General features: G+C 41.2%; 1 protein-coding gene across 2 annotated transcripts; it reads right to left on the bottom strand.

Annotated features, from left to right (window-relative positions):
* Nucleotides 1-16,011: 16,011 nt before the first annotated feature.
* On the bottom strand, nt 16,012-25,008 carry KLF6 (Kruppel like factor 6). 2 transcript variants are annotated; one of them, XM_032704517.1, is made up of 4 exons: nt 24,536-25,008; nt 21,134-21,707; nt 19,285-19,408; nt 16,012-18,862 (listed from the first exon to the last, which is right to left on the bottom strand). In XM_032704517.1, the coding sequence occupies exons 1-4, from the start codon at nt 24,635-24,637 to the stop codon at nt 18,811-18,813; spliced, it is 852 nt and encodes a 283-aa protein (XP_032560408.1). In that variant the 5' UTR covers nt 24,638-25,008; the 3' UTR covers nt 16,012-18,810. The 2 variants fall into 2 exon arrangements, with proteins under 2 accessions (XP_032560408.1, XP_032560400.1); XM_032704509.1 differs by lacking the exon at nt 24,536-25,008 and adding an exon at nt 23,891-24,013.
* Nucleotides 25,009-26,443: the final 1,435 nt, after the last annotated feature.

Below are 26,443 nucleotides of genomic sequence, written 5' to 3'. Positions count from 1 at the left end.
CGCAATATTGGCCTTAAAATTTTGCCAATTTATTCCAGCATAAGTGTCAAAATTTTATTTCATAGAATCATCTCTTTCAGAAAGATATCCGGTTTTTATCTGCAGACATCAAAGTTCCCCCTGGATTCCTTGGCATATCATTCCAACAGCTAATCTTCCTCTTTCTTAAAACTGTATGTCTCAATTCTCATTTGAATTTGTCTGATTCTCTCTCCTAACCACTGGCCTCTTTCATTTCACCCACTTCTAAATTACAAGGCACTTTAGTTTTCAGCATTTGCCCATACCCTGTGATGGTATGACTTAGAGGCTATACAGAGTGGCTACAACTACCTTTTAAACATGTAAGTATAAAAGGCTCAAGGAAAATGAGCTCTGGAAAACAAGTGGTGATTTTTTTACTTCTGTCTTTTTAACCTGCAAGGGGTGAGAGAAATTATTTGCGTTTTCTAGGTGCTGTAAAGAAGTTTCCTTTCAATGTGCCTTTTGTTCAATTAAATAGACTATCTTTTGGGTGTCTCTCAGGGTAAGGCATCTATCTTTGCATCCTTCTTAATTTTTCAATTGTTATTTTAACATATGGGTACCATAACTGTACAGGATCAGTTTTACTACACAAAAAAAAAAAAATTGGATCCTTCCTCCCCCTTCATTCCTGTTTATGAGCCAAGGATAAGCCTTTATAAGCCTCCTGTTTTTCTTTTTTAGCACATTACTCCATTATTCTGCACTATTATAGTTGTTTGCAAACTGGTTTTGACAGTATAGTCTCTTCCTGTAAATATATGATCTGCCATCTTTATTCCTAGAAAGAAGATGTTTCACTTGGTATTTTAAAATGTATGTGTGTGAGAGGCAAGTTTCCCTTCACCAATTTGTTCTTATTATTTACTATTCTTTCCAATGTTATTCCATTAAACTATTTTTCGGTGATGGTTTTATATTTAGTCCCAGGAAATTGATTGAAATGTTAAACATGACTAATTAACAGTAATAGATATAAGCATAGACACCTGTCAAAACATGACTAGATCATTCAACTATCATTATTGTGGAAGACTGGGCAGTAAGGAGTTAATGTGTGACTATGCCTAAACAGGATGTGGTTGCAATAGGGACTGTATGGAGGTAGGGCAGCACCTGTCTGGGGCCAACTTTCCAGTTCTGGTCCATGGGGCTGCACCAGACAGAACAGCACAAGCATAGAAATGGGGTCAAGGAGCAGGAAAGACCCGTAGAGAGGGATCAAGACCTCCAAAACCCCCTCAAAGCCCCTCAAACCATTTCCAGAAAGGTCCAGAAGAACAGGCTGCACATACTCATCCATTTACACGAAGACCAAGAAACTTAATCCCAGGGTAGGGAAAATTTATCTAATAAAAAAGTACCCCCAGAAAGCCCAGATGGTACCTTGACACTGGACCCAGGATTGGTGATCTCCTTTCTTCTCCTATCTGATCTCCCTTCTGCTTCCTTTTTCTTCCCTCTTTTATTCTTTTATTCCTCTTATTATTAGAAGATAGGAGCAAAACACACCTATTTCCATGCCGAGTGTGTAGTTTGCTAATAAAACTTTGTGAGCTTTTTTTTTTCTTTTGACCTTTTTGGCTTTTGTTGTTCTTTTTTGACCATGGGTATCTCTGAATCTTGGGCAGTCCCTTCCATCTAGGAATGGGACGTGACTCTCATAGTTGACTATTATTTGAGACCTGCCAGTTAGTTAGTGGTTAACTCATTTAAAGCATGATTTATTTGAAATTAGAGTGCCTTACTGAATTAAGACAAAGTATATATCCATGGGCCAAAATTACCACTGAATATCAGATAGGAGTAATCATACTAAAGACTAATAATGATGAGCCTATAAATATGTAAAGCCACATTATTATTATTTTGGAGCATTTCATTCTGCTGCTCTGAGAGAAATCAGTTCCCTGCTTTACTTCCAGATGATTGACAGTTCAAGGGTCACACATTGGTCTGCTTCTCTTCCTAAAGGAGGAAATCTAATTTTAGTCTGAAAGAGACTTAAAAAATCCTAGAGCAAGAGGTCACCCAGCTTTATTAACTGCTCTTTGGGCTAAAATCTTTGATGAAGAACTATGAATTTGGAGGTGTAAAAAAAGATTCTTGTAAAATGTTGATGTCTACCCAGATAGCATGTTAGATCTTAAGAGCACCATAAGTCACATTAAAAAAAAAAAAAAAAGTGCACTGGTTTTATCAGAGAGTCTTTCAGACAGCAGGAAGAAGGAGAAGGATCTTGAATATTTGTTCTTTTGAGCACTCAATACATGACGCCCAAAATACTGCTTTTGTTTTCCTCTTTTAAGTACCAAAGGCAAGGAAAGAATCCTAGAGATCAAAACTGAATTTGAAATATCTTCAAGTGTCCAAAGTCAGCAATCAACCCCTATAGAAACAAAATACAGCCAAACAAAAGCATAGATGTATAGACAGAACGTGCTGACATTTTACTGCTATAAGTAGACTTTTTTTATGATCACAGTGAAGAAATCAGCAATGTACATCATCCCAGAATAATGGACACGTAGGTAGTCATGTACAAAGCTTACTGGAGTTATTGGCAGGAATACTATTGGCTTCAAATGGATTAGGCTACTTCTGCATGATCTGTAAAATTCCATTGATCCGTACCTGTTGCATAGAAGTTCATAGTCTGACATCCTGCAGAAACCAAGCCTTTGAATTGCACCTGAGTTCCTGACCTAGTTAACATGTTAATCTGAATGTAGATTCTAAAACAATACAAAAATCTTTCATGAGCATCTGTCCCTATTTTCAGGAGCCTGGTGGTTAAAGGATTCATTTAAGATAAGGGAGGCTTAAATGTAAATCTTGTATTTTTCTGATTTCATGAATGGAGATTTAGGGGCTAAACAAGGATTGAGAAAATAATTCAGCAGACTAGTGAGAAAAAATTCCAGTCCCTCTTTCAATTAGAATTTTTTTAATTCATATAGAATGGAACAATTCCAGTTGGATACTCAATTTCAGCACCATTCCAGAATACTCCAAGGAGAGTGATTGCTTTTCTGAACTGTGGAAAATGTTGCTGCAATTTCTTGCCCCAAAGTGAGTTTCAAAGATATATGAACATGGATCTCACACATACCAAGAAAGTATCACTTCTGCTGTTTGCAAGAAAAGATGAAGCTGACAGATGAAACTAATTCCAAGAGTCATTTGTAGCTGCAAATCCGAAATGGGAGAAGATGTTTTCCTCTAACCCTGTGTTCGTTTAACAACCTTTGATGGCAGAGCAGAAGTTGAACACTTCTTTCTCATTTCCTACTGTTTAATACTTCACACAAAGCATTGGCTTCATTGAACCCTATTTTTAGGTGTCTTTTTCTGCCCATAAATTATAGATAGAGCTCTGATTTCACTAGGGAGAAGGCCACTGGAAAAAATGTTTCGAACCTTTTTAGACTTTATCATTTTTTCCTCCTTCAGCCTATTTCACCTTAACAATAACTCTGAAAGGAACCACAGACTGAGATTCAAATGCAGTATAAATTCATGCATCTACTGAGATACCCTGTTTCACATTAGCTAAAAATAGAACTCTAGTCTGGAAGGGACAATCCAGTATCATAGAATCAGAAAATGTTGTAGGAAAATACTATGAACTAAAGCAGGGCCAACGGCCTTATAAGTATTTTGTGAATTAAGTCCGTAAAATAAATTAATCTATACAATTTATAAAATGTGGTTTGGTGTTGGCTTTGGTTTTTGTTTCAGTTTTTTTAATGAGAATTAGATCCTCAGCAGGTAGTTGAACTGTCATGTTTGGAGATGTGCTGATTTAAAGAAGGTAAAGAAAACAGATTATTTTAAAAACTATTCTCCCTTCTTAGCTGTTCCATCCTTTGGTGGAAGTGGAGAACAAGCAGTAATTTCTCTGAAAGGAAGAAAAATCCATAGTGGTTGAAGCAGATTCTTCATGTGTTTTGGAGAGATTTTACTGACCATTTTTACATTCTTCTCAAGGGAAATAAAAATATATTCTTTTACAATAGTTATGAAAGAACTTAGAAGCATGTTCTTTTACTCTTAAAGATTGAAAATTTCAACCTTTAAAATTGACAATATATTGCAAGTCCACTTCTGGGAGGAGAAAATGTCATTTCCTAAGGGCGAGTTTGTCAATGGCAGGGCCAACTCAGCAGAAGCTGAGTCACTTTTATCAAGTGAGTCTGGTATCAGATTAAGGAAAAACAACATGTGGAGACAGAAAGTTATGCAGTATGTATTTTTACTCACCCAGACACTAATTACCCATTGTCCTGCCTACAGCTGACTCATTTGACCACTAATACTAATAAAATATTATGAAACTACTGAGGTGCCGCACAGTGACTTATTTAATATCTTCAACCACCTGAATTCACAAATAAGATTTTTTTTGCCTTTTTGTTCAAGTCAATATTACCCTTCCTATTTATTTCAAATCTACTTTTCTTGTAAAAGCCAATGACAGCGAGTTACACAAATTAAAATGCAGTGGACATATACATGGATATATGCACTCAGGCAGACAGATAGTCTTTATGATACTGACTATCCAAGAGTGAGATTTTTGAGGACAATATGTCAGGAGTAGGTGTAAGGAAGGACCTGAACATGTACAAAGCATGTTTTAGGTGACCGACCCCCCAGTGGTATCCAGACCCTGGTTTATGAACATGTATTGCCTGTATCATATATAGGCAGATTAGGACCTTCATACTGAAACCTGAAATGGTCATCTGCAGCTAACATACTCACCTGGTGAGGATGATGCCCTGCTGCCAGTTCTGCCTGAGCCCCTCCCCAGGAGGGTGCTCGACAGTGGGAGTGAGTCTGAGTCTCCGGGGCTGATGGTCTGAGCACTGAGCTCTGGGGTGTGGGAAGTGCACCTCCTGCTCCTCAGAGAAAGCCCAAATTTGTATTTATAGGCAGCTTAGTCTCCATGTGTATGAGATATGCTCTGAAACTTCTGCAGTGATGGCACATTGCAGAGGATCTGGGTGGACTGACATTGAGATCAACAGTATGCATGTAGATTTTTTTCAAGTGTAATTCTTTGGCAGCTATGCTTTCTCCAGAAAACAATGTAAGTCTGTTTGTTATATGTGTGGCCCAAGTTCAGCCTTCGAATTGATGAAGATGGCAGATGTTACATAGGCAGGCAGGATCACATCCTGCTAGCGTGTCAGTTTTACACAGTTCTGACTCCACCGACTTTGATGGAGATATCTCCAAATTTAAATTGACATCAGGGGAAAGAGCCCATGATATTTCTAAGGAGCTAATGTCCTTAGACACTCAGTTTTATGCTCATCTGACATATTCACATTGGTATTATTGTGGTTTGATTTAATACTGAAGTTGTAACTTCAGTTTAGAAAAGATATCTCTGTCTCTGCTTTAGCCTATAGGTCTAGAAGCTGTGACTGACAAAATATTTTTGCTTGCCAGAAATATAAGTTTCTGTGTGCATCTATTTCTCATAACAATGCAGAAAAGAAATCTGGGTCACTTCAGTCATTTGCTTCCATTAATAGTTAATGTGAGTTATTGCTATTGAATGTATTCTAAAAACATGGATTTTATTTTTTTCTGCATCTCACAAGCAAGTAAACAAAAAAAGAGTCGTAGTCAAAATAGTTAAGAAATCCTTTATTAAACAAAACTTAAATTTGACATGATATTTTATGGAAACATGCTGCTTCTGATTTCATATAAAACCAGCATTTTTACACAAAGCTCTTTCCCCAAAATATCTGCTTTAAGAGTCATGGTTCCCTGTACTGTAAAAAGAGCAGGGGGGAAGAAAGATTCTTTAATGTATGTACAAGCAATTTCAAACCTAATAAGCTGGAAAAAAAGGTTTTTGACAAGGGGAAACTTTGAAATCTAGTCACTCCTGCTGTTCCAGTTAGATTCCTTGCCACCTGCTTTTGCTGAATCAACATTTCTAGAAAGCTGGACCAGATTCAGCACAGTGGGGCACAGGTAGGCTAATCTAATTCCCTCATTCCTTAGCAGTTCTGACTGTTTGACATTTTTTGTTTTTCAAGCCTTAACAACGAATATACACATTTTGTGCAATTCTTTCTTAAACTGTAGTCTGCCATTAGGAATCCACAGTAAAGAGGTTGGGACTGACAAAAGCACCAGGAAATGCTGATGCAATAGTGATGCAGATGATGATATGCTCTGATACAGTAATGTTAATGTGGAAAAGCATGTATGTATCTGCCAGAGCGGGAAACATCCACCCACGGGTAGCTGTGAAAGCAAAGGCAGGCAAAATGAGAGGGGAGCAGGGCAGAGGTTCCTGGGAGTCATCCCCCACTGCTGTAGTCAGAGGGACAGACAGCTGCTGAGCCTGCCCAGCTGCAGCAGCACACTTCCATGCCCAAAGCTTGTCCTCTTGTCTACTGTTCCCATGTGTGACCACCAACAAATGTTTTCAGGGACAGCACTGCCCCATTCTTCCCTGTGCTGAGGATGAGGAGGAAGCTGCCTTCCACGATGCGCTTCTACCTCCATATCTCACAGGACCCCCCTTCCCATAGCATTCCTACATGGCAAAGGGGAGATAAAGAAGAACTTCTGGGCTGTTCGATGTTTTTAACACAGTGTTAATTTATTGGTATTGTTGGTTGTATCTGTGTCTGGTCAAACCGCTTCCTCCTCCCCAGTCCTACCTCCCCCTCCCACAAGATTTTATTAAAAACAAAATTATTTTGTCAAAGTAAGAACTTAAATCTTGGCTAATATTTCACTAGTTACACAGCTTGAAATCACAAATAGACAGCATTTCCATTTGAAGAAGTGGAAGACTGGAAAAGGTGAAAGATAGCAGGACAAAACCCTGAGGACAGATTTGTCCTACCCTTTCTTTCTGAGGAACTAAGAAAAGAGGAGGTAAGAAGAAAGATAAGCAGATTAAAAAAATACAAATATACTCTGCATTTAAATATTGAATTTAGAAGCGAAGAATATAATATTTAAAAGTATTATTTGTCGCTCTTTATGATTCCTCTTCTCTTCCTTTCCTTCCTCCAATACTCCCTCCCCCATGTCAGCTCGATCTCTTTGTGTGTGTGTAATAATAGATATCCCAGCAAGGCACCATCAGTGTTAGCATACTTCTGAAGCTCTTCTAAGCTGCTGTTTTCACTGGAAAACTCTGCAGCTTTATGATATGATAGCTTTCAATACAATTTCCCTGAATGATTCATATAACGATTGTGGCTACTTGCAGGCAAAAAAAAGTAATCTATTATGCCCTCAAGAACTGCACGACAAACCCTACTGACACTAAACACACATGTCAGTCTGTAAACTATACACTGTTTGACTCACTCACATTTTGGACTGACTTCTGAGCACTGATTCAGCTGAGTCTTGCCCAGACTTCCATGATGATAACATAGGGAAAAAATGAGAAAGCAGTAACATTAGACTCATTATAGTCTCTCAAAACCAAGCAAAAGCCTCACTGTTTTCCTGTTGCAGTTTTGACAACACTTCCTTGCTGGGCCCATAGTATTGACACATGCTCATTATTTACCACCTTAAATATACTTTCCTCAAAAGTAAATTAAGTAACAGTGAAATTTTCAGCATATATAAGTCTTTCACAGGGTGCTGAGTTTATTGTTCCCACTCTTGAGAGGTTCCTATAGACCAAAGCTAGAGGAGAATGCACACACAGAAAACGCTCATGGAAAATGAGACACAGTAAAATAGCATTTGCATATCAGGAACATCATCCTGAAGGACAGGATCATAAAAGCTGCCCTCCCTTCCCAGGAGCAGAAACCCCTGTCCAACAGCTGGGAGGAGGCTGGTGTCCCTCACTGCTTCCAAAATCACATCCACATAACTTCTCAGCATAAAAAGATCCACCCCTTTGAACCTGAACAACCTCCAGTGTCCTTTTATTGTCTCAAACCCATCCACCTTGAACATGATAACTTAATTATATCCCAAACTGGGTAGACTGAAATCTCATTTATGACATGATCCTTTTGGTGTATAATAGTCTTAACAAGCCTTAATTTTCCACTCTGTCTTCCTGTCACAGTTACTTACCACTGCTAAGAATAATGAGATAAAAATGTGAGGTGGAACCGCATAAAGGAAAAATTAGTCAGTTCAGAGCAATGTTCACGTGGACTTCCCACAGAGGAATATCTAATAATGCTCCTTGGGCACTTCTAACACTCAGCTTCTCCTCTGGACTTTTAGTGAAGAAGGACCATGTTGTCAGATTTTGGGGGTGGTTTTGCTTTAAAACCTTTTTTTCCAGACACTGTCAGCCTGAAAGATATGGCTCATCCCTTCTGGCCCATGAAATCAAGGAGAATACCTAGTTACTCTAGCAAATGATTTTATTTGCACACACTTGCCTCAGTGTGACCAGTTCACACCATTTCATAGTATGACCTTAGGTAACTATTGCACTTTCCATTTTTCAGTTTCTTAACTTCCATTTTTAAAACAGAAATTTCTAACTTTGATTGTAAAAAATATCATGAAAATGTGTTCTGAATGCACTCTGCTGAATCCAAAATATAGAATTCAAACTGAAAAAAAAAGAAAAGAACAAAAATTTGTTACTTTAATTTTCAGGCTTTTAAGGCAATCTTTGACTTAGTAATTTATATTTTTAAAAAACCTAGATCCTAACTTGGAACTACGATCTGTGATTCATTGAAAAAAATCATCAACAACTTCAGTGTTGATGCACTCACTCATATTCCTACAAAGCGTTAAAGTTAAAAAACACACTTCTGAGAGTTGGTTTTATTTTTTTGCCTTTAATACTGTTCAGTGAGGGGGTTTTTTTGTTTGTTTGTTTTTATCTGTTTCACTAGCATGGACTTTTTGATTTTGTTTAGTGTTTTCAGCTGGTTTCATATTACATCCTAGTTTAAATCTGACATATTATTATCAGAACTCTTGAAGGACACTGTTCTACTAGAATGTGACAGCATATAGAAAAATAAAAATCCTAGACAAGAAAATCTGTTTCCATTTATGCATGTGTGTGCATATGCATATAAATGGTAATAAAAAATACGAAGATTCTCGGGCTCCTAATAGAAAGCCACTATTTTTTCTTTTTTAATGCCTTTCTTTCTATCAAGAATTTAATTTTAGACTTTTAGACTAAATGTAAGCTTATACTTACATATCATGTATTGAAAGGACACAGTAAAGTGTATGGGGGTTCTGCTTCTTTATCTGGTAAGGGGTACCTAGGCAGGCATAAAGCCAAGTGTCACTTATCAAATGCGGAAAAAAGCCAAGTGTTACTGAATGAAGGCTGAAGATTTTGTCTCAGCATCTTTGCTCTAATTTGTGTTTTTAAACGCCAATATCACAAAGATCTACAGTCTTCCTGAAACTTGACCCACTCTCCTCACTTGAGTTTATCATCTTCAGGATCCTGGTGCACCCCAAACTTTGGCTGCACAGCTTCAGGGGGCACGAGGACATCTTCTGGGACTCCACATCCCTTATCAGAGATGATCCCTGTCCTCTGTGGTGCTCAGAAGCAGTCCTGTACATTTCTGGGTGTCTCAGGGGACAGGAGGGGAGGGTCAGAAGGCTGTGTGCACGGACCTCATTTCAGAATTGAGGCTAAATCTGCTTTGCATTAAACCATCTGCACACACAAATATTTGCCCAAGCAGACTTTGGGTGCTGCCCTTTGTGACAAAAGGAGCCGTATCCCACAGCTCTTTATTCTTTTATGAATCTTCTTCTCTCTCCTGGCCAAACACATGAGTCTTTTGTGACCTCATTATTATCCCAAGATATTTAATGTCTAATGAAAAAGGTATTTTTTAATATTGAATTACACAGTTACATTTGTTTGGTGACTAGCAGTTTTAGCCTCTCTGAAAGATGTTCAAACTGTATTGCTTAATCTGCTTGGATACATTAAAGAATACATGCTCTTTTTTTCTTTCTTTTATTTTCTTTTTTCTTCTTCTTTTTTTTTTTTAAGTTGTCCATTATAATTAAGATAAATAATGTCCTGTCACAGAGGACAGAGACCAGAGTCTGGGTAGATCCCATCTGTGTAAGTGCTGGAAAGCTTATTGCAGAAATCTCCTTTAGTCAGCTTCTTTGTTGCGTGTTACCACATAATTTTTACCTACAGGCATCCAGGCTGGTTTTGCCTGATGAAGCATCTGTGGTCTGGACTTTGGGGATGGAAATTAGAAGAAGCTACAGAGGAACTTCACAGGCACTGCGCAAACACTGCATCCCTTTGTCTCCTCGATGCCCTTTCCCTCGCTGGCGGAGCCGGGGCCGGCCGGCAGCACATGGATAGCGGGAAGCACAGCACTGTGGATCTCACCTGCAGCGCCTCGTTATACAGACCCACTGTGGCGTTCAATGCCTCTCTCTTCTGCTTGATTAAAGATAATAAGGGACAAGTCACTGACAACCCTTTGAGGCAGGGTGGTTTCTGAAGATAACTAAGGATGGATTTGTATCATCACATTTATATTTAGGATTTGATTAGTTTTTGCTTTATAATTCTAGTGATATTTTTAGTTTAGCTTACTGAGCATTAGAGCAACCCACTCTCCACAGACCAGTCTAATACCTCCAAAGCCCCACAAGGGGCTGTTGGGACACTAAAGACCATCAATCCTTATGAATAATGCATCTATTTCCTACCGAGGCTCAAATCCCATTAATACTATAACATTATTACATCTCTTATTTACTCTTTTCTATCTATGGGATTAAAGATTAATTCTTAACAATTTTTCAAATTAAGAAGAAATCTCAATAGATCCAAAGTATTTTGCACAGAACATACCAAAGTTATTGTCAAAAGAAGATGGTTAGAAATAGAAAACAAAATTATGAAATAAGAACTAACCAATCATGTGAGATAGAGGTGGGTATTACAAGGTCCCACCTAAAAATACTCACTAAAGTGCATTGAAACACGGTGTTCCGCATGGTGAGTTCTCATCCTGGTGAGAATGAGTCCAGAATGAATCCATCTGTGACAGACAGGGGGACTGAATGGAATTATAATATGGCTGTTATAATATCAACAGCATTATGTGTCTGACCAGAAAAAAAGGAAAAATTATGAGATCATCAGAACAGGTTGTAAAACTACTTTCTCTCTCTTTGGATGTGGGTAATTCCAAATATGTTGTGGCCTAATTAGGCAAAACTTGGATGGAAGAGCCCCTCTCCCTGTAGGTTCACAACAGTAAGATCTCAGCCTCCTCTGCATGTCTGACTGCTACTGCTAATACTTCTTCTGCTGATGAATAATTAATTACAGTGAGGATCTACTAAAATCCAGTTGCCCTTAATGTCCCCTTCATAGTTAGCAAAAACAAATAAAGAAAACCCCAGAAGACCGAGTAACTTGCCTAGTGCAGCTTGGAAACGAACGTTAGTCTTTGACTATCGCTGCATGCTCAAAGATAAATCTTATAAATGAAATAACACACAGTAAGGTGAAGTACATAAAATTCAGAAAAATACAGCTTTGCATGCATAACTAGATTTTTGATATATTCAGTATCAAATCCACAAGGTAGGACATTACAAGAAAAATATATTACTGTATCCAGTGCAAACCTGCTACCTTCCTGAATTATTACTGAGATGTTTTTTATGTTACAGAATTCACCAATCCATTGCCTTCCCCAGCCTTGTTAGATGATTTGCCTTTGTCCAGAATTGACCACACACTCTGCTTCTGAAAAGCACAGAAGCAATAAAAAGAATATGGAGGTTTAGCAAGTGAGGCACTGAGGGACTAATATTCAGCAATGCTAATTCCAGCTAAATTTATATTGTATTGAAAGAAAGTGCTGTTAAGGAACAGCTTGGCATACATCAAGACATGTGGTTACCAGATTACTTTCTATCTCCGCTCAAAAACGTTTAGAGAATTTCTCATTAAAATTATTTAAAGTGAAACAAGTCAAATAAATCTACTTAAGCGTGTTGTTACATTGCCTCATTTGTGCTGAAAAAATGTTGCTTGTTCTTTACATTCTATTTTAAATGTACATATGAGGCTTTACTCACCCATTAACAAAATATATCACCTCCCAATTGCTTTCTATACCTCCTTAAATGTTAAACACAAACATATATACCATCTGTTTCCTATCATGACACCGATCCAAAATGGCTGCACTAGACACCTCCGCATAATAGATCATCTTAAAACACCTTAGTGGTTTTGCTTTATGGAGTTATTTTTCCTGTGACAAATTATAAACCTATATTTCAAGAAAATTACTGATCTCCACCCTCAACTGCAAATTCTGAAGGGTTTCTCTCCATTTTAACAAAATGTGCTGGTTTATGTCTGATGTAGCAATTTTTTTTAAAGCCACAGGCCACCTTTGTTGCTGTGATATCCTACAAATCCAGTTAATTTCTTCAGTTAATAATTTCTCGGCTCATACTTCACGGAGTATTCCAATTGAAAACACTGCAGTTCAATATAGTCACTGCTATAACTTCCAAAATTATTATGTAGCTGTTGTGTAAGTGAAACTGCAGAACAAATTACAGGGTTTATCATCAGTCTGCAATCAAAAATAAATTTCAGAAGGAAAAAAAACACATTTCTGTTTAAAAAAACCCAAACAACAGCTTTGCAATGCTTGTACTTGTGAACTCCAGCTATCAAATGTTCAACAGGAAATGGACAAAATATAGTCATAAATGTCATTGAATGAAAATTTGGTTCTGAATGGATTTCAAGTGTATTTTCTCCTCAGGTTCAGCTCTATGAAAAAATGACTGTATCTGGAGCAAGTCGAATTCAGTGAGGAATTTCTCCTTGACTTAAATGAGCTTTTGACCAAGACCCCGCAATATTAATGCATGAACCTGTAAACTCTTATTTCCCAGGGTAGCTCCAATGAATCCTAGACTGATTAAACCTCTGTAGACCTATGTGCAAAAGCAATACTCTGTCTGCTAGTTCTCCCTTATATGTAAGAGCTCAAATGGTTATGAGACAGTATTGCTACAGGTTTGATCAAAAATAAATGCCATATATCTAGGGACCATGAATAAGGGATGAAACAGCCAGTGTAGAGGTAAAAGAGCTAAAGGGAAAAAATATAAAGATACTATTATACAGCCTTGGACTGTATAATCTCAGCAGAGCTTCTTGCCATGTCAGAGGCTTTATTTCAGAAGTACCTGTCAATGCCTCTTGGCTACACAATCCCACTTGATGAGGCAAAAGCAGGCAGATTTCTGTGGAAGTACAAGCTTTTCAGTAACCTCTTATCTCCAGATATAAAGAACTGGAGTATTGGTGGTGTTGCCAACTCTATACAGTACTGCTACCTGAGAGAACAAATTTGGAAAAGCTTGAGGAAGGATTAGTGCAGTGATTTCCTAACTGAGCCATTTTTTCTCCAAGGAATTTTTGAAAAAATGGAGGAACAAGGAGGAAATATGAGTCCTTTTGTACTTTAAAAGGTGAAGGGGAAACCTTCTTTACCTGTGTTCCCCCCTGGAGTCCTGTGCAGTTAGAGCTCCCCTTACTGTTTCAGTCTACCTTAACTCCTCTCTCTAGACAAGGCTGAGGAGATCTCCAATGGATAGATCATGAAGCTTTCCTCTTATCAAACGTTGTCTCTCCCTGTTGTGTGAATATGTAAGGTCATGTACTTCTTTGCTGCTGTATAAAGAACTACTTTTGGAAACAATCACCACAGTGTTCTTCCTTCTCCTTGTTTGTATTTTTGCTGCTGCTATTTGTGTGACTTAGAGAGGTTGGTTTTATTCCTCAGAGCTTCCAGTGCAATTAAAGAAAATAAAGAGCAAATGCTCAAGTAGTTGAGAAGAATGGAAGAGGTAAAAGGTGGAGACAAAGGCAGAGGTACCATGAACAACTCCTAAAGAGGAAAGAATAAAATACAGCTTGTTTTCAACATGCCTTAACAGGCACAATTCCAGATTCAGTTTATTCCAAATCATAATATGGTTTGGAGGGGAGGAGTCAGTAACTTCTAAACAATATGAACAACCAATTTAATAAAACAGCAATCACTTGTCTACTGTGAACTTCAAAGTCACGCAGTATTTATAATACACAATTGTTCAAACAAGTTGGGAAACTATGATACGCCCTACTTGCACCGACCACTTGTATGCCAGGATTTTTCACACTCAAGAGGAAAAGAAAAACAAAACAAACACCCAAATGAGTGCTGTTTTGGGATTTTAACTGTTTCATCTTGACTGTTGCACAAACATGCCATATCTAACCTCTGTGGTATGAAGCTAACATGTTGGCTCACAGGCTCTGTCCTCCTTTTCACCTTGCTAACCTCAGTTAAAGTTGTTTGAACTTGCAGAGGCTACTAATCCCTGTCCATACCTCAGCAACCTGACTTCTTCACCCTCAAATTCACATCTCTTCCCCTCTGCTCTGCATTTCAAAATCCAGAATTAAGCAAACCTGCAGCAGATGTGCATGTTGAAACGCACTATTGCTTTCTGCTTTGTAGTTTCCTTGTTGCCCAATAGCTCTATCACTAGCCTTTTTTTTTTTCCTGAACACACTGCTGGTTTTCACAGTATGCTCTGAGAACACAAAAAAAAAAAAAAAAAGTGGGATCTCAATAACATCCTTAGTAAAGGAGTTTTCTGGCTTTTTTTTTTTCTTTTTTTTTAAAGGTACAGTAAAACACAGCCCTAGATGACACACACCAAATAAACAGGCAAAAATTTGCCAATCCTTATTCTGTTACACACCCATTGAATGTTGTGGGTGGAGAATCTCCAAGGAGGTCAAGCTCAGTTCTTTAAAAATATTTCCACTTCTACATTGTATAAAGATGAGAAGGCAAAATGTCTCAGTCCCAAACTTTGGTAGCCTTTTCAGTTTCTATTGCAACTTATAACTAAGTTTCCCAGAAGACATCTGTGTTTCATTGTATGAGATACCATACAAGTGATAAAATTTAATGTATCCCTCTCACTGAAGATCATGAATTTGCTTAAATTGCCATTTCTACCATGCCTCATGGAGGCATACTGTCTATTTACTCGTCTACTACAGGGCTAATGGGGGAAGGCGGCAAGGGTCCCTCCTCCACACTGTATTTAGTGCTTCAGTTCTTTTATGCATCATTTTAGAGCATTTCTACATGAAAACCCATGAAATGTTCAGTTACTGTGAACTGAATTCACATGTTAAAAACCAGTTTCTCAGCATACAACTTTGCCATTTCTGCCAGCAGGAGCGAAGCAGGAGCCACAAGGCAACATTAAACAAGTTCTGTACGCGTCCCGAGCTAGCACACATGCCAGACATGCTTTGAGGAGCCACTGCTCTGAAAAAATGTGGTTCAGAGAGGCTTGTGCTTGGCTGGTTGAAGGTCACCACCAGTACATGGGTCAAGTCAGCCCTACAGCTGTCTCAGATGTGTTTGTCTAGGCCAGGCAGAGCTCGTGCAGTTCCTTCCCTACATTCCTTTCCACAGCTGCACCTTCATGGTTTCAGGTTTGCTTCCCCATGGACCAGCTCAAAGGCCCACACTCCGCAGTAAAAGCTAAGGACAGGTGCCTCCAGCCCAGCCATCACCTTCATCGCTTTTTCCTTCCTTTTAAATGCCCACTGAACCTCCTTTCCCACATGCAGAACTTGCCCATGTGCACTCACCTCTCCAGAACAAACGATTTGAGATGAAGGTGCAGTCTTGCAGTAACAATCACATTAACTATTTATTCCGCTGAAACAAACGATGAGTCAAGAACAGCTTCTCAGATATGGAAGAACTTTTAGCTTCTACTGCCAAAATTATTTTCCCAACAGGGTTTGTCTTCCACAAAGTGGCCTGACCCAAAGGTGTTTCTACCTGCAACCAGGTGTGAGTCAAAGACAAAGCAGCAACATAGCACTTGACATCATTTGATGTGTAGGACTTAGAGAGGAGAAAGATGAAGCCAGACACGTGATGCTGATAAGAATTTCTTTTTATGTTATTCCAATAAAAAATACATTCATACAGAAATATAACAATCTTGCAAAAAACAATTTCAAATAAAATCTTGTAAAACAAAATTTTTACAAAAATCTTACAAAGAGATTCTTTAGATAACAGGGTGCTTCAAAAACAAAAAAAGAAATTTCACTAATAGAAACTTTTTCTTCTTAAATTTCAAGCAAAAATGTTTTATTTTTTTTTATTTTTCAGCTTGATTGAGGCTCAGTTATCACCTGAACAAAATGTACTTGCTTATTAAGAAAATTACAGGCATTTGACATATGGCACACAGCCCCACCCCATCCACACAAGTCTGATGGTATTCACAATTGAGACAAGCCAGTGCAAGTTTTTTTGTTTGTTTGTTTGGGGTTGGTTTTTTGTTTGTTTTTGCCTTTTTTTTTTTTTTTTAAATTTCTGGTTTATAAGAAAGCTAAGCCAAGGACAATGCAAACAAGGAGTTAAAAACACAACAAAACCCAATCATAAATAGAAATTCATTTTCTGGAAAATTTTGTTTGTTTGGGGGAAGAAAAAAAAAGTGCATTTTCAGGCAACTTAAACCAAAAATGAAATGAGAACAATTTAAGCCTGTGTGTTCCATAGAACCAGATCACTTGCATATACTTTTTTTAAACCACTTATCTACATACATTTCCAGGAAGATATACCAAAATATTAGCAGAGTAAGCAAGACCGATAATTAATAGAAAAAGAAACAGGTCACATGTTTCATTGCAGACTGTAGTGAGCTGGTTTAAAAAACAAAACAAAACAAAACTGGTTTTGGACAGACCATTCCTACTCTAGGAAAAAACAGTCTTTATTTTAGCTGAACTATGTAAAATTAGAGCTCAACCACCACAACGACTAGCTCACTCACAGGTCCTCCAGTAAGCTGGAAGGCCAAAACCCGAGTGTACTTCATCTGCACACAGCTAATATTCTTTTAGCATGCCAATATTCGGTTCATATCATTCTTAAATGGCCACAGATACGCTATTCCAGACAACCTAATAACTACAAAACACAGTCAGCAGTCTGAGAAGGACTGAATGCCAACAAAGCCTTTAGCATACCATTAAGCTAAAGGTAAAGCCTCTAAAAATGCTAGATTTTAATTAACTGTATCTTTCATTTCTTTGTCTCCTTAATGACCATATTGCAAGGGGGAGAGGGAATATTTTGATGGGCTGTGGCATTTTCTAGCTATGTGTTCTAATTTTTTTCCTTTTAAAAAAAATATTTATATATTATCTATATATATACACACATACACAGACTGTACACACAAATATACATACACAATTATTTTTCTGCCCACTTTTAAAAAAAAAGTAATATAGTTTCTTTCTGTATGACCAACAGATAGCTAGATATATAGATGTGAAACTTGTGCCTTTTAAGCAAATACATCTTTTAATACTTCTGTATCTTTAATATGTATGAAAACTTGACATATTAAGTACAGTTGGGGTGTGTATATACACAGTTGTTGTGCAAGGTCAATATAAAAAAAGTCTCAAGGTGGCAGAACTGGTCAGGTATTCAATTGGCATATGCATTATACTGTAACACAGTCAAATTGTCTAAGTTAAACAAATACTGTACTGACATGAATGACTTTTCTCTATATTTGTGTTTGTGAAGGAGGACCCTGGAAGTAACCTTTTTTTCCCCTCATATTATACATTTGATACAGTACAATGCCAGGTGAAAAGAGAGCCTTAATAAAGCATGCATCACCCATACCCCTGTATAAGACCCCCTACAAGAGAAGGTCACTTGCATAAGGCACCATTATTAAGGTCAACAGTGCATTAACAGCTAGAAAACCAGAAGTTAGTCCTCAAGGCATAAATAAGAGAAAAATTAGCTGCATGAGAAAAATCAGTTTCTAACCAATAGTGGTTTTATCCACCCAACAGAAAAAATTATTCATGTTCCATACATTATGTAACATTAGACCAATTGTATTTTAGCTGCTCTTAACTGGAATCAAAACTGCAGTCCTGATTAAAGAATGGAAAAGCATATAGTTCCCCAGAACCATGCAATAACCTTTGTATTATAATGAAAAGTTATAGTTGTGTTACATTTGTAAATACACAGCTTATACAATGGATTACAAATGAGCTCTGTAGCAAGTAAAACAAGCTACTTGACACATTGCACGTTTAATAGCTGCACCAGACACCTAAAGCTCCTCTCACACAGGAACAGGGAGGCCCCCCATCTCCATTCTGGCATCCTGACTCTTTTTGTCCCCCCTTTCCCCTCTCAGTTTTTCCCTCTAAAAAGGTGCAGACACCCCTCCCCCCACCCCTTGGAAATGATTGGTGGTCGTCCCATCTCACGAGATATTCCTCACATACAAGACATTCAGACTATTTTTTTTCTCTTACAGTTATAAAACAACCACAAGAAAAAAAATGTGCCTCAGCATACAGTCATCAAGAGATCCTCATCGCATACAGTCGCCCAATCATTAACATTCTCAGTGCACATGCTCACGGCAAAGGCTTAGGAGCCACTCAGAAGGTTAGATACCAGTGTATGAGTCCAGGAAACCCCAAACATCACGCACTGTGGTTGCTATGCCGTTTCTTACATGACTTATTAGCCCTCGAAAGACCTGCAAGGAAGTGAGGTCCTGGAGGCAACTGGGTAGGGTGCAAAATGGCATGCTTTGGCTGGAACACGCATCCCTCCGCTCAAGGCTCTTCAACCTTGATGCCTCTTAGCCCGCAGGATTCACCTCTTGACCCATTCAGAGGTGTCTCTTCATGTGAAGGGCCAGGTGGTCAGACCTGGAAAAACACCTGCAAGGCAAGAGTCAGGCTGCGCATTAGCCCAGGGCTGCTGGCATGCACGATGTGATACGCCCGGCTGAGGCACCTCCCCTCGCTCTGCTACCCCAAAACACAGCTGGGGGAGGAGGGATTTGGCATTCCCAGGATACACAGGAATACTCAAGGTGTCTGTGGGCGCTCAGGAGCTCCGCAGATGGGTGGTAACACCAGGGACTTCTCAACACTCAACTGCAAGATCTGGGCTACAACCCCCTTCCCAATGATTAATAAAAGGGATGGTTTGTTCCAGTCTAAATATACAATAATTCCTTAAAAATACCAGGCACTGTTGTTTTCCCAAATAATTCCTACACAAGCAAAAAGCAGCCTAGACTAGTTTACCAATGAGTATTAAAAATATATATTTAAAAGGGTACATATCAGTCACATACCTGTCACAGTGACTACATTTAAAAGGCTTGGCACCAGTGTGCTTTCTGAAGTGTCTGGTTAATTCATCACTTCTTGCAAAACGCCACTCACACCCTTCCCAGGAACATCTGTAAGGCTTTTCCCCTACAAAGAAAGCAGATTACACGTTAGTCGTGACTTTATTCAAAGAAAGACAGGTGCTATCATTTTCTATGTAAACCTCTTCCACCCCCCAAAGACAGCCAATTTTATTTAACCTATCTGAATGCTTCAGAACATGTAAGCAAAGAAGGCTCACAAAATTCATCCACGATTCCTACTTAACTATCTTACTGCAACAGCACATCAAATAATCTCATTCTTATAAAAAATAAACAAAAAAAAAAGTGATTAAACAGGCTCACAAGAAACAAAGGAATCCAGCTCTCTACCATTCCTGTTCATCAGTAATGGCAGGCTTACAGGTATCATGCACTTCATAAAGGTGATTAAAGACAGCACAGCTAGGCTCCAAAACGCAATTAGGCTACTGTGTTGCATCAAAGTCCTCTGCCACTCACTCATCTGCATAACACGCAACCTCCTTTCTGCTGAGCCACTTATTCTTGGAAAAGCCTGCACACCACTTTGAACACTGCTATTTCAGCATTCAAGAAATACCACTTCCATTCACAGGAACATTCTCAGCCAGACAGCACCAGAACACCAGTTCTGCAATACTTCTGAGGCTGGCAGCTATTTATGTCTGTTCAACCACCACAGTTCCAATAGAAGTTGTTCTCTCCTCTTGAAATAATTCTGTTTTATCTAACTTCTGCTTGACAATGGGAGCATCTGAGCTTGCTCAGACTTCCCATAAAAGCCTCAAAATGCTGAGCTCATGAGCCAAAATAGAATCTTTTCCTTGAATTCTCTTTCCCAGTGTTTGGGGGGGAAAAAACCCAACCAGCCATACAGATGTTTGGACTGGTACACCAAGAACATCATGCCGGTTACTCAAGTTAAGCAATGACTACTGAGCCAAGGCACAGCCCTACACATCTAACTGCTGTCATAGAGAGTTGTCAAATAGTAATGCTCAAACAAGCAAATCAGCACGCTACTTCAACCATAAAATATTGATAAAAGCCCTGAAGTGTCTATCTTCCTCACTTTCCTTCCCAATAACGCACAGGATTGTTACTTTTAGTTCAGGTTTCATAATAATAAAATGCTGTTGCTCAGTATTTTGGGATGAAATTATACAGTAAATCATACATTTTTAAGTCCGACTGGGCAGATATGTTAGAAGGATAACAACACACTGTGGCTTTTCAAGATTTTTTTGCTGATAACAACGGCACACACACACATTAAATAACTTAGTAGTATAGCTATACATAATATGATCAAGGCCTTGGGATGTCTGATAAAATAGACATGATGTAGACTGAAGCATAAAAACAAGCTCTTACAGTATTTAGTGATCTGACCAATTTTTGGATATGACATTCCTTTTTTAGCAATAAAGTCGCAGCTCACTTTTGCTTTAGAAATAATCATCAAGAAAAGTCTAGCACCTATTTAGTTTAGACCTTTGCTTCTGAAGACCATATGCTGGTGCAGCTTCCAAACCACTGCCTACTTAGACGAGTGGCTCCCATTTGCTATGACAACAGACTAATCTACCACCAGCTGCCCTGGCTGCAGCTGACTTTTGAAGAGAATGAGGAAGTGATGTCGTCCATGCTGGTAAGCCTCTACTGCTATTACACCATCTCTCCAAACCTGGGCTCCCACTCGGTGATTGTGTAACGCTGTGACACCACCACCATCAACGGGTATTCCCTGCAGTACTTGCCAGCTCTTAATAAGCATAGGGTTACTAACCTGTATGAGTGCGCTGATGTGCTTTCAGATGTGAACTTTTGGTGTAAACTTTCCTGCAACCGTTAAAATGACACCTGTGAACACGCCTTCTGCCATCTGGCGAGGTGTCACCATTGGAGGGTGTACCTTTTTCTGCAGTCTTTCCAGCGGTACCGGTACGAATTTTCCCCGGTGAATGCAACTCACCCGGCGTACAATTCCATATCTGGGAAGAAGGCTCCTTGCTCAGCTCAGGAGATGAAGGGGGAGTGGAAGTGACAGATGAACTCAAGTTTCCTGAACTGGCTAAAACATCACTTATAGGGTCAGAGGTAAACTTTGTAGTGGGCGAGAGCTCCTCAGAGCTGTCTGAAGATTCGCTGCTCACGTCAGAATTCAAACTGTTGGTCTCTAAGTTCTGACTAGTAAGATTGTCCTCTTTTGGGACACATGTGTTCTTCAGTTCAGATTCCTCCTTTTTCTCACGTGCCAGAATAATTTTGGTCCAGAGATCCTCTTGGCTATCAAATTTGATTTCAGATGCAGAAACATAACAAGGTTCACTCTGAAGATACCGTTCCAGCTCCAAACATGTCTAGGTGAAAGAGAAGGGAGACAAAAAGAGAAGAGTCACAAGCCTGCTTAAAAATAAACCCAATTGTATTTTACACTTCAAAAAGCATGCAGGAATGTAATACGTTCGATTTATGGTTTCTAGGTTCAAAACAAATTAAAGGCTCCTTAAGCCGTAACTAGGTGACTGCTACGATGAAAAGAAATCAGTTTTTGAGACCTGGGCAGGAGTTCAAACACACAGCTGAAGGTGCAAGTCAGCGTTTGGTTTCCAAAATAGCATTCTAATGACTCAGTCAAATTATCATCACTCTCATCATAAAATCTGTGTTTTCAGTAGGCTGATGTTGAAAAGGACCATAGAGAACCACAACAAATAACCACACTTTGCTCTTGCACCTTGTCTAATTTCAAATTGTTTGGTATCTCCCTCACAACAAGCACAAGGCTGAAAGGACCCAACAGAAAACAATGTGCTCAGACACGCAGTTAAAACCTGAACCCTGTGTCAGAAAACAAAGCCACATTTCAGCATGGCTGCGGAGCTGCCAGCCCATATTCTGGGGACATCAATGGAGCAGCAGACATCCTCCCATTTCCTGTGCATGAGAACGCAGCACACTCGACTTTTAAAGAATGTCATTTCCAAGCGCGCTGGCATGCACGCCACAGAACTCAAACTGCTCCCATGCGTGTTCAGAGGAACATGGAGAACTTCAACAACAGAGGAGTGGGGCAAAAAAAAAAAAAGTTCCAGAATAGAAATGTCCTGTTCTATAGGACACAAAACGGGAAATTACTCTGAGGTCCTGCTGGGAGTCCCACAATGAACAAGAACTTTATCTACTGGCCAAGAGTGCAACTGTATGAGTCATCTCGCTCTTTCTTTCACGCAATGCCAAAGGAGACTTCCTTTTAAAACCCTGACCATCTGCCAAGAAAGTACTCTGTGCAAATATACATGCAACAGTACATGGACAACTTCACCCCCAACAACATTGCCCTCTACTCCATGAAATGAAAGAAAACAAAAATCAAAACCACCCTAAATGGGTGAAAATGCGGTTTTCAATTTCAATTCACCCTGTTGACTTTCTAGCCATTTTCAGAGAGGGGAAAAAAAAAAAGAAAGAGCATGAACTGTTATGGCAACAAGCTGATGTTTTGGGATTATTCTTTCCACTATAGGAAATGATCCACATGGAAGCTTTACACAGAAAATGGACACACCAAGTTTCCATACCAAACTCTACTTATTTTAGGAAGATCATCTTTTCCAGGCAGCAAAACCTGGTCCCAAATGCCACACATTCCCCTCACAGCCCCTTCCCATCTGCCCATGAGCAGAGCCGCCATGGGAGCAGTCTCCTCTCTCCCCTAGCACTGCTCCAGTAAACTGGGTCACATGCTCTGGCCAGGCTCGGAGTGTGGGCAAAAATTGAAAAAAAAAAAAACCCAAACCAACCAGAACACCAAACAACCCCCAAACCCAAACCCACTGCTGCACACGGTATTTATGTATATGTCTATAATTAGGGAACTGGGTTTCAGTGCACGTTATAAACAAAAAGGGTTTCGACAGAGACAGCACAATAGTGCATTGATTTTCCGTGAAAACAAGTAAAAAAAGCAATTATTAAGATCTTGTTAAACTTTCATATTCCCGGCTAATTTAAATTCCTCATTAGGTAGATTAGTAATGGGGAGCGGAGTGAAGCTCTCTTCGAGTTTAAATGCCTCTGAAGGGTACTGGGAATGAGGGCTGGCGCTTCGCCAAGAGCCCGAATGCCTGAAGGAAACTACTTAGCTCCATTTCAATCACGTACTATGGAGCTGCCGCTCTGAAAGGGGAGCGGGGGGAGGGAAAAAAAAAAAGGGATTGCATACAATTAGTAGGCATGTGAAGGTTGTAACACTTTTGCATTTCAACCTTCTGGGAAAGGCTCCTTCGTCCTTCTGCAAAGCCAGCAGGTATCTGATCCGGTCACCGGGCTGAGCAGCCCCGGTCCCCCGAGCCCCGCAGAACTGTCAGCCCCTGCCATCCCGCTGCTTCGGTCAAATTAAGGAGAGAAATGCAAAAAAAAAGGAAAGAAAAAAAAAAAGGCAAGAAAATATGTCCATTAAAGGGAAACAGCCTCCGTTCTCCCCCTTCCCGGCCAGGGCAATTAGCACAAGGGGATCGCTGTCATATGACTGACAACTCACGGGCTCGGCAAAGCTCACTGCGCTGGGAACAGCTACGCTCTGTACATGTACATACACATGCACACAACAGACGTGTGTGTGGACACTCCTGGAGGGCTTTCTCCTCATCTTGGCCAGGAACAAAAAAAAAAATATTAATTTGGAAAAAAAAAATCAAAACAAAAGGACACAAACGCCAACAACAACAAAACAAAAAAATCACAAGCCCATAGCACCGGGCGCAAAGCAGCCCTTGGCCAGGGCAGGGAGCTCGGATGACAAGACCCAGCTGTGGAGTCTGGACCTGGTACAAGCGCAAAAGTTTTGCCAGGACTCGGTGCGAGCGGAGCGGGGCCGCGGGCGCTGACAGCCCCCGGCAGGGCCGGGCGGTAAACAGGGAGAGACGGGGATGCGCAGCTCCTTCCATCCACCTCGGGACTGTGCCCCCCGAACAGCCGTCTATGCAGAGCCGAAACACCTGCTTCAAAACATCTCTAGACATTTGTGCTGAATTCTCCCCAAACTCCTCGCTGACACTTGGGCTTGCCTTTTTTTTTTTTTTGGTCCTTTTTTTTTTTTTTTTTGTCCTTAAATCCGCTCATCCTTTAATACGGCTTAAAAAAAATCCCCGACAACAACAACAACAACATCGACATCCTCGTTTACCTGTTGCCAATATTCCTCCAGGGACGGCAAGGCTGAGAAGTAACCCGTGTCGTGCACAATCTGGAGTTCCTGGAAGATGCTGCACATTGGGAGAACATCCATGTCTCAAGTTGCAACAACAAAAGTCAGTGCTGGTTACCAAAAATACAGATGCCTCCTTTATGTGCAGGGGTTGCGGGGTGTGTGCGGGGGGGTGTCAATCTCTGCTCTCAGTTTCCAAGCCCCCCCCCCCTTCCTCCAGAGACGGAAAAAAAAAATTGTATATATATATATATATATATTAATTCCTTGAGGAGCTCGGGGAGGAAAAAACACCCAAAGTTTCATGCAAAGTTTAATCGCACAGCAGGGCAGGACGTCTCCCGGGGCGGGCGGGCGCGCGGCTTGTTCCCCCCCTCCCGCGGCCGGCGGCGGCGGCGGCGGCGGCGGCGGACCTGGCGCAGGAGCGGCCCCAATATTTGCAAACACGGCGCGGACTCTGCGAGCGGAGCCCCCCGCAAAAAACTTCCCTATTCAAAGCTCGGCCCCGGCCGCGCCGCGGCCCCGCCCCCGCGCCCGCCCCCGCCCCGCGTGATCCCGGCGCCCCGCCCGCCCGCCGCCGCCCAATCGCGGCCCGGCGCCCCGCCACCCGCGTGCCGCTGACGTCAGGGCCGCCCAATCGCCGCGCCGCTGCCATCGCGGCTCCTCCTGGCGTGACCGAGCGCGGCCGTGACGGCTCCCGCCATTGGCCCGATTCGAAATTCGAGCCCTCCTGATTGGCCAGCCCGGCCGCGGCTATTTTTAGCAGGGTATATAAAGCCGGGAAGCGGCTGCTTTTCTTTTTTTTCCCCTCTCCGAAGGGGCGGTGTGAGCGCGCGGGGGAGGGGAGCGGGCACAGCGCGGCGCTGCCGGCGGCGGCCGCGGGGGGCGCTGAGGGGCCGGAACGGGGCCGGCCGGGGCTGAGCGGGCTGGCCCGGGGTAACTGTGGCTGCCCGGGTCTGAGCGGAGTGTGGGGGCTGGGCCGGGGTAACTGTGACTCACCCGGGTCTGAGCGGAGTGTGAGGGCTGGCCCGGGGTAACTGTGACCCTTCTGGGTCTGAGCGGGGTGTGAGGGCTGAGCCGGGGCAATTGTGACACGCGACATTCACCCCCCTCCACCCCCGGACATGAGCCAGGGTGTCTGAACTGACCCGGGGCAACCGTGATCGTTCTGAGTCTGTACCGGGGTGTGAAGGCTGACCCGCGGGAACCGGGGCCTCCCTGGGCATGACCGGGGGGTCCGAGCTGACCGAGGATGACCACGACCTCCCCCAGGTCTGTGCTGGTCTGACCCATGGTAACCGTGGCACCCTCCCTCCCCCGGGTCTGTGCCGGGATGTTCGGGCTGACTCGGGGATAACCACGACCCCCCCGGGTCTGTGCTGGTCTGACCCGGGGTTACCGTGACCCCCTCATAGCACCTTCACCGTGAGGATGCAAGGCAAGGTCCCCGTACTCCGCAGGCCCCATGTGTTGTGCTTTCCCTGGGAGCAGAAGGGCTCAGATGTTTCTGTCCTTCCTTTGTCCCCCACCACGGGACAGCTGGGGGAGGCACTCGTTGACGCCTCGGAAGCGGAGCTGGATCTCGAAGCAGACCTGAGTGGGGCTCTGCACGGAGATCTTCCCCCTCTCTGGGATGGGCACCACGGCAGGTGCTCCTGACCAGCACTGTCCAACACGGCTTCTCCAGGAATAGTTCGCACTGTGGTGCCCAATTCCACCACGATCCACAGATAGTTATTTGTGTGTTGGTGATGGAGCACCAGCTTTTTTAAGACTGGACTTGTCAATGATATGAATGTCTTAATATAATTTAAGAAAATGCGGTTGTTAGCTTTCCGAAGGAGTGTCCAGCACATGGAACAAACACTCCTAATGTGTTTCTTTTAT

The sequence above is a fragment of the Chiroxiphia lanceolata genome, chromosome 1 (genome assembly GCF_009829145.1).
Source record: "Chiroxiphia lanceolata isolate bChiLan1 chromosome 1, bChiLan1.pri, whole genome shotgun sequence".
Classification (NCBI taxonomy): domain Eukaryota; kingdom Metazoa; phylum Chordata; class Aves; order Passeriformes; family Pipridae; genus Chiroxiphia; species Chiroxiphia lanceolata.
This window is presented reverse-complemented; position numbering and strand designations above follow the sequence as displayed.

Excerpts from the sequence above, each read along its gene's own strand:
- KLF6 (XM_032704509.1), bottom strand. The coding sequence starts at position 23,998 with ATGAGGAGAAAGCCCTCCAGGAGTGTCCACACACACGTCTGTTGTGTG. Across the intron at positions 21,708-23,890 it reads CAGTGAGCTTTGCCGAGCCC|ACATGTTTGGAGCTGGAACG; the intron begins GTGAGTTGTCAG and ends TCTTTCACCTAG. Across the intron at positions 18,863-19,284 it reads AAATGTAGTCACTGTGACAG|GTGTTTTTCCAGGTCTGACC; the intron begins GTATGTGACTGA and ends CTTGCCTTGCAG.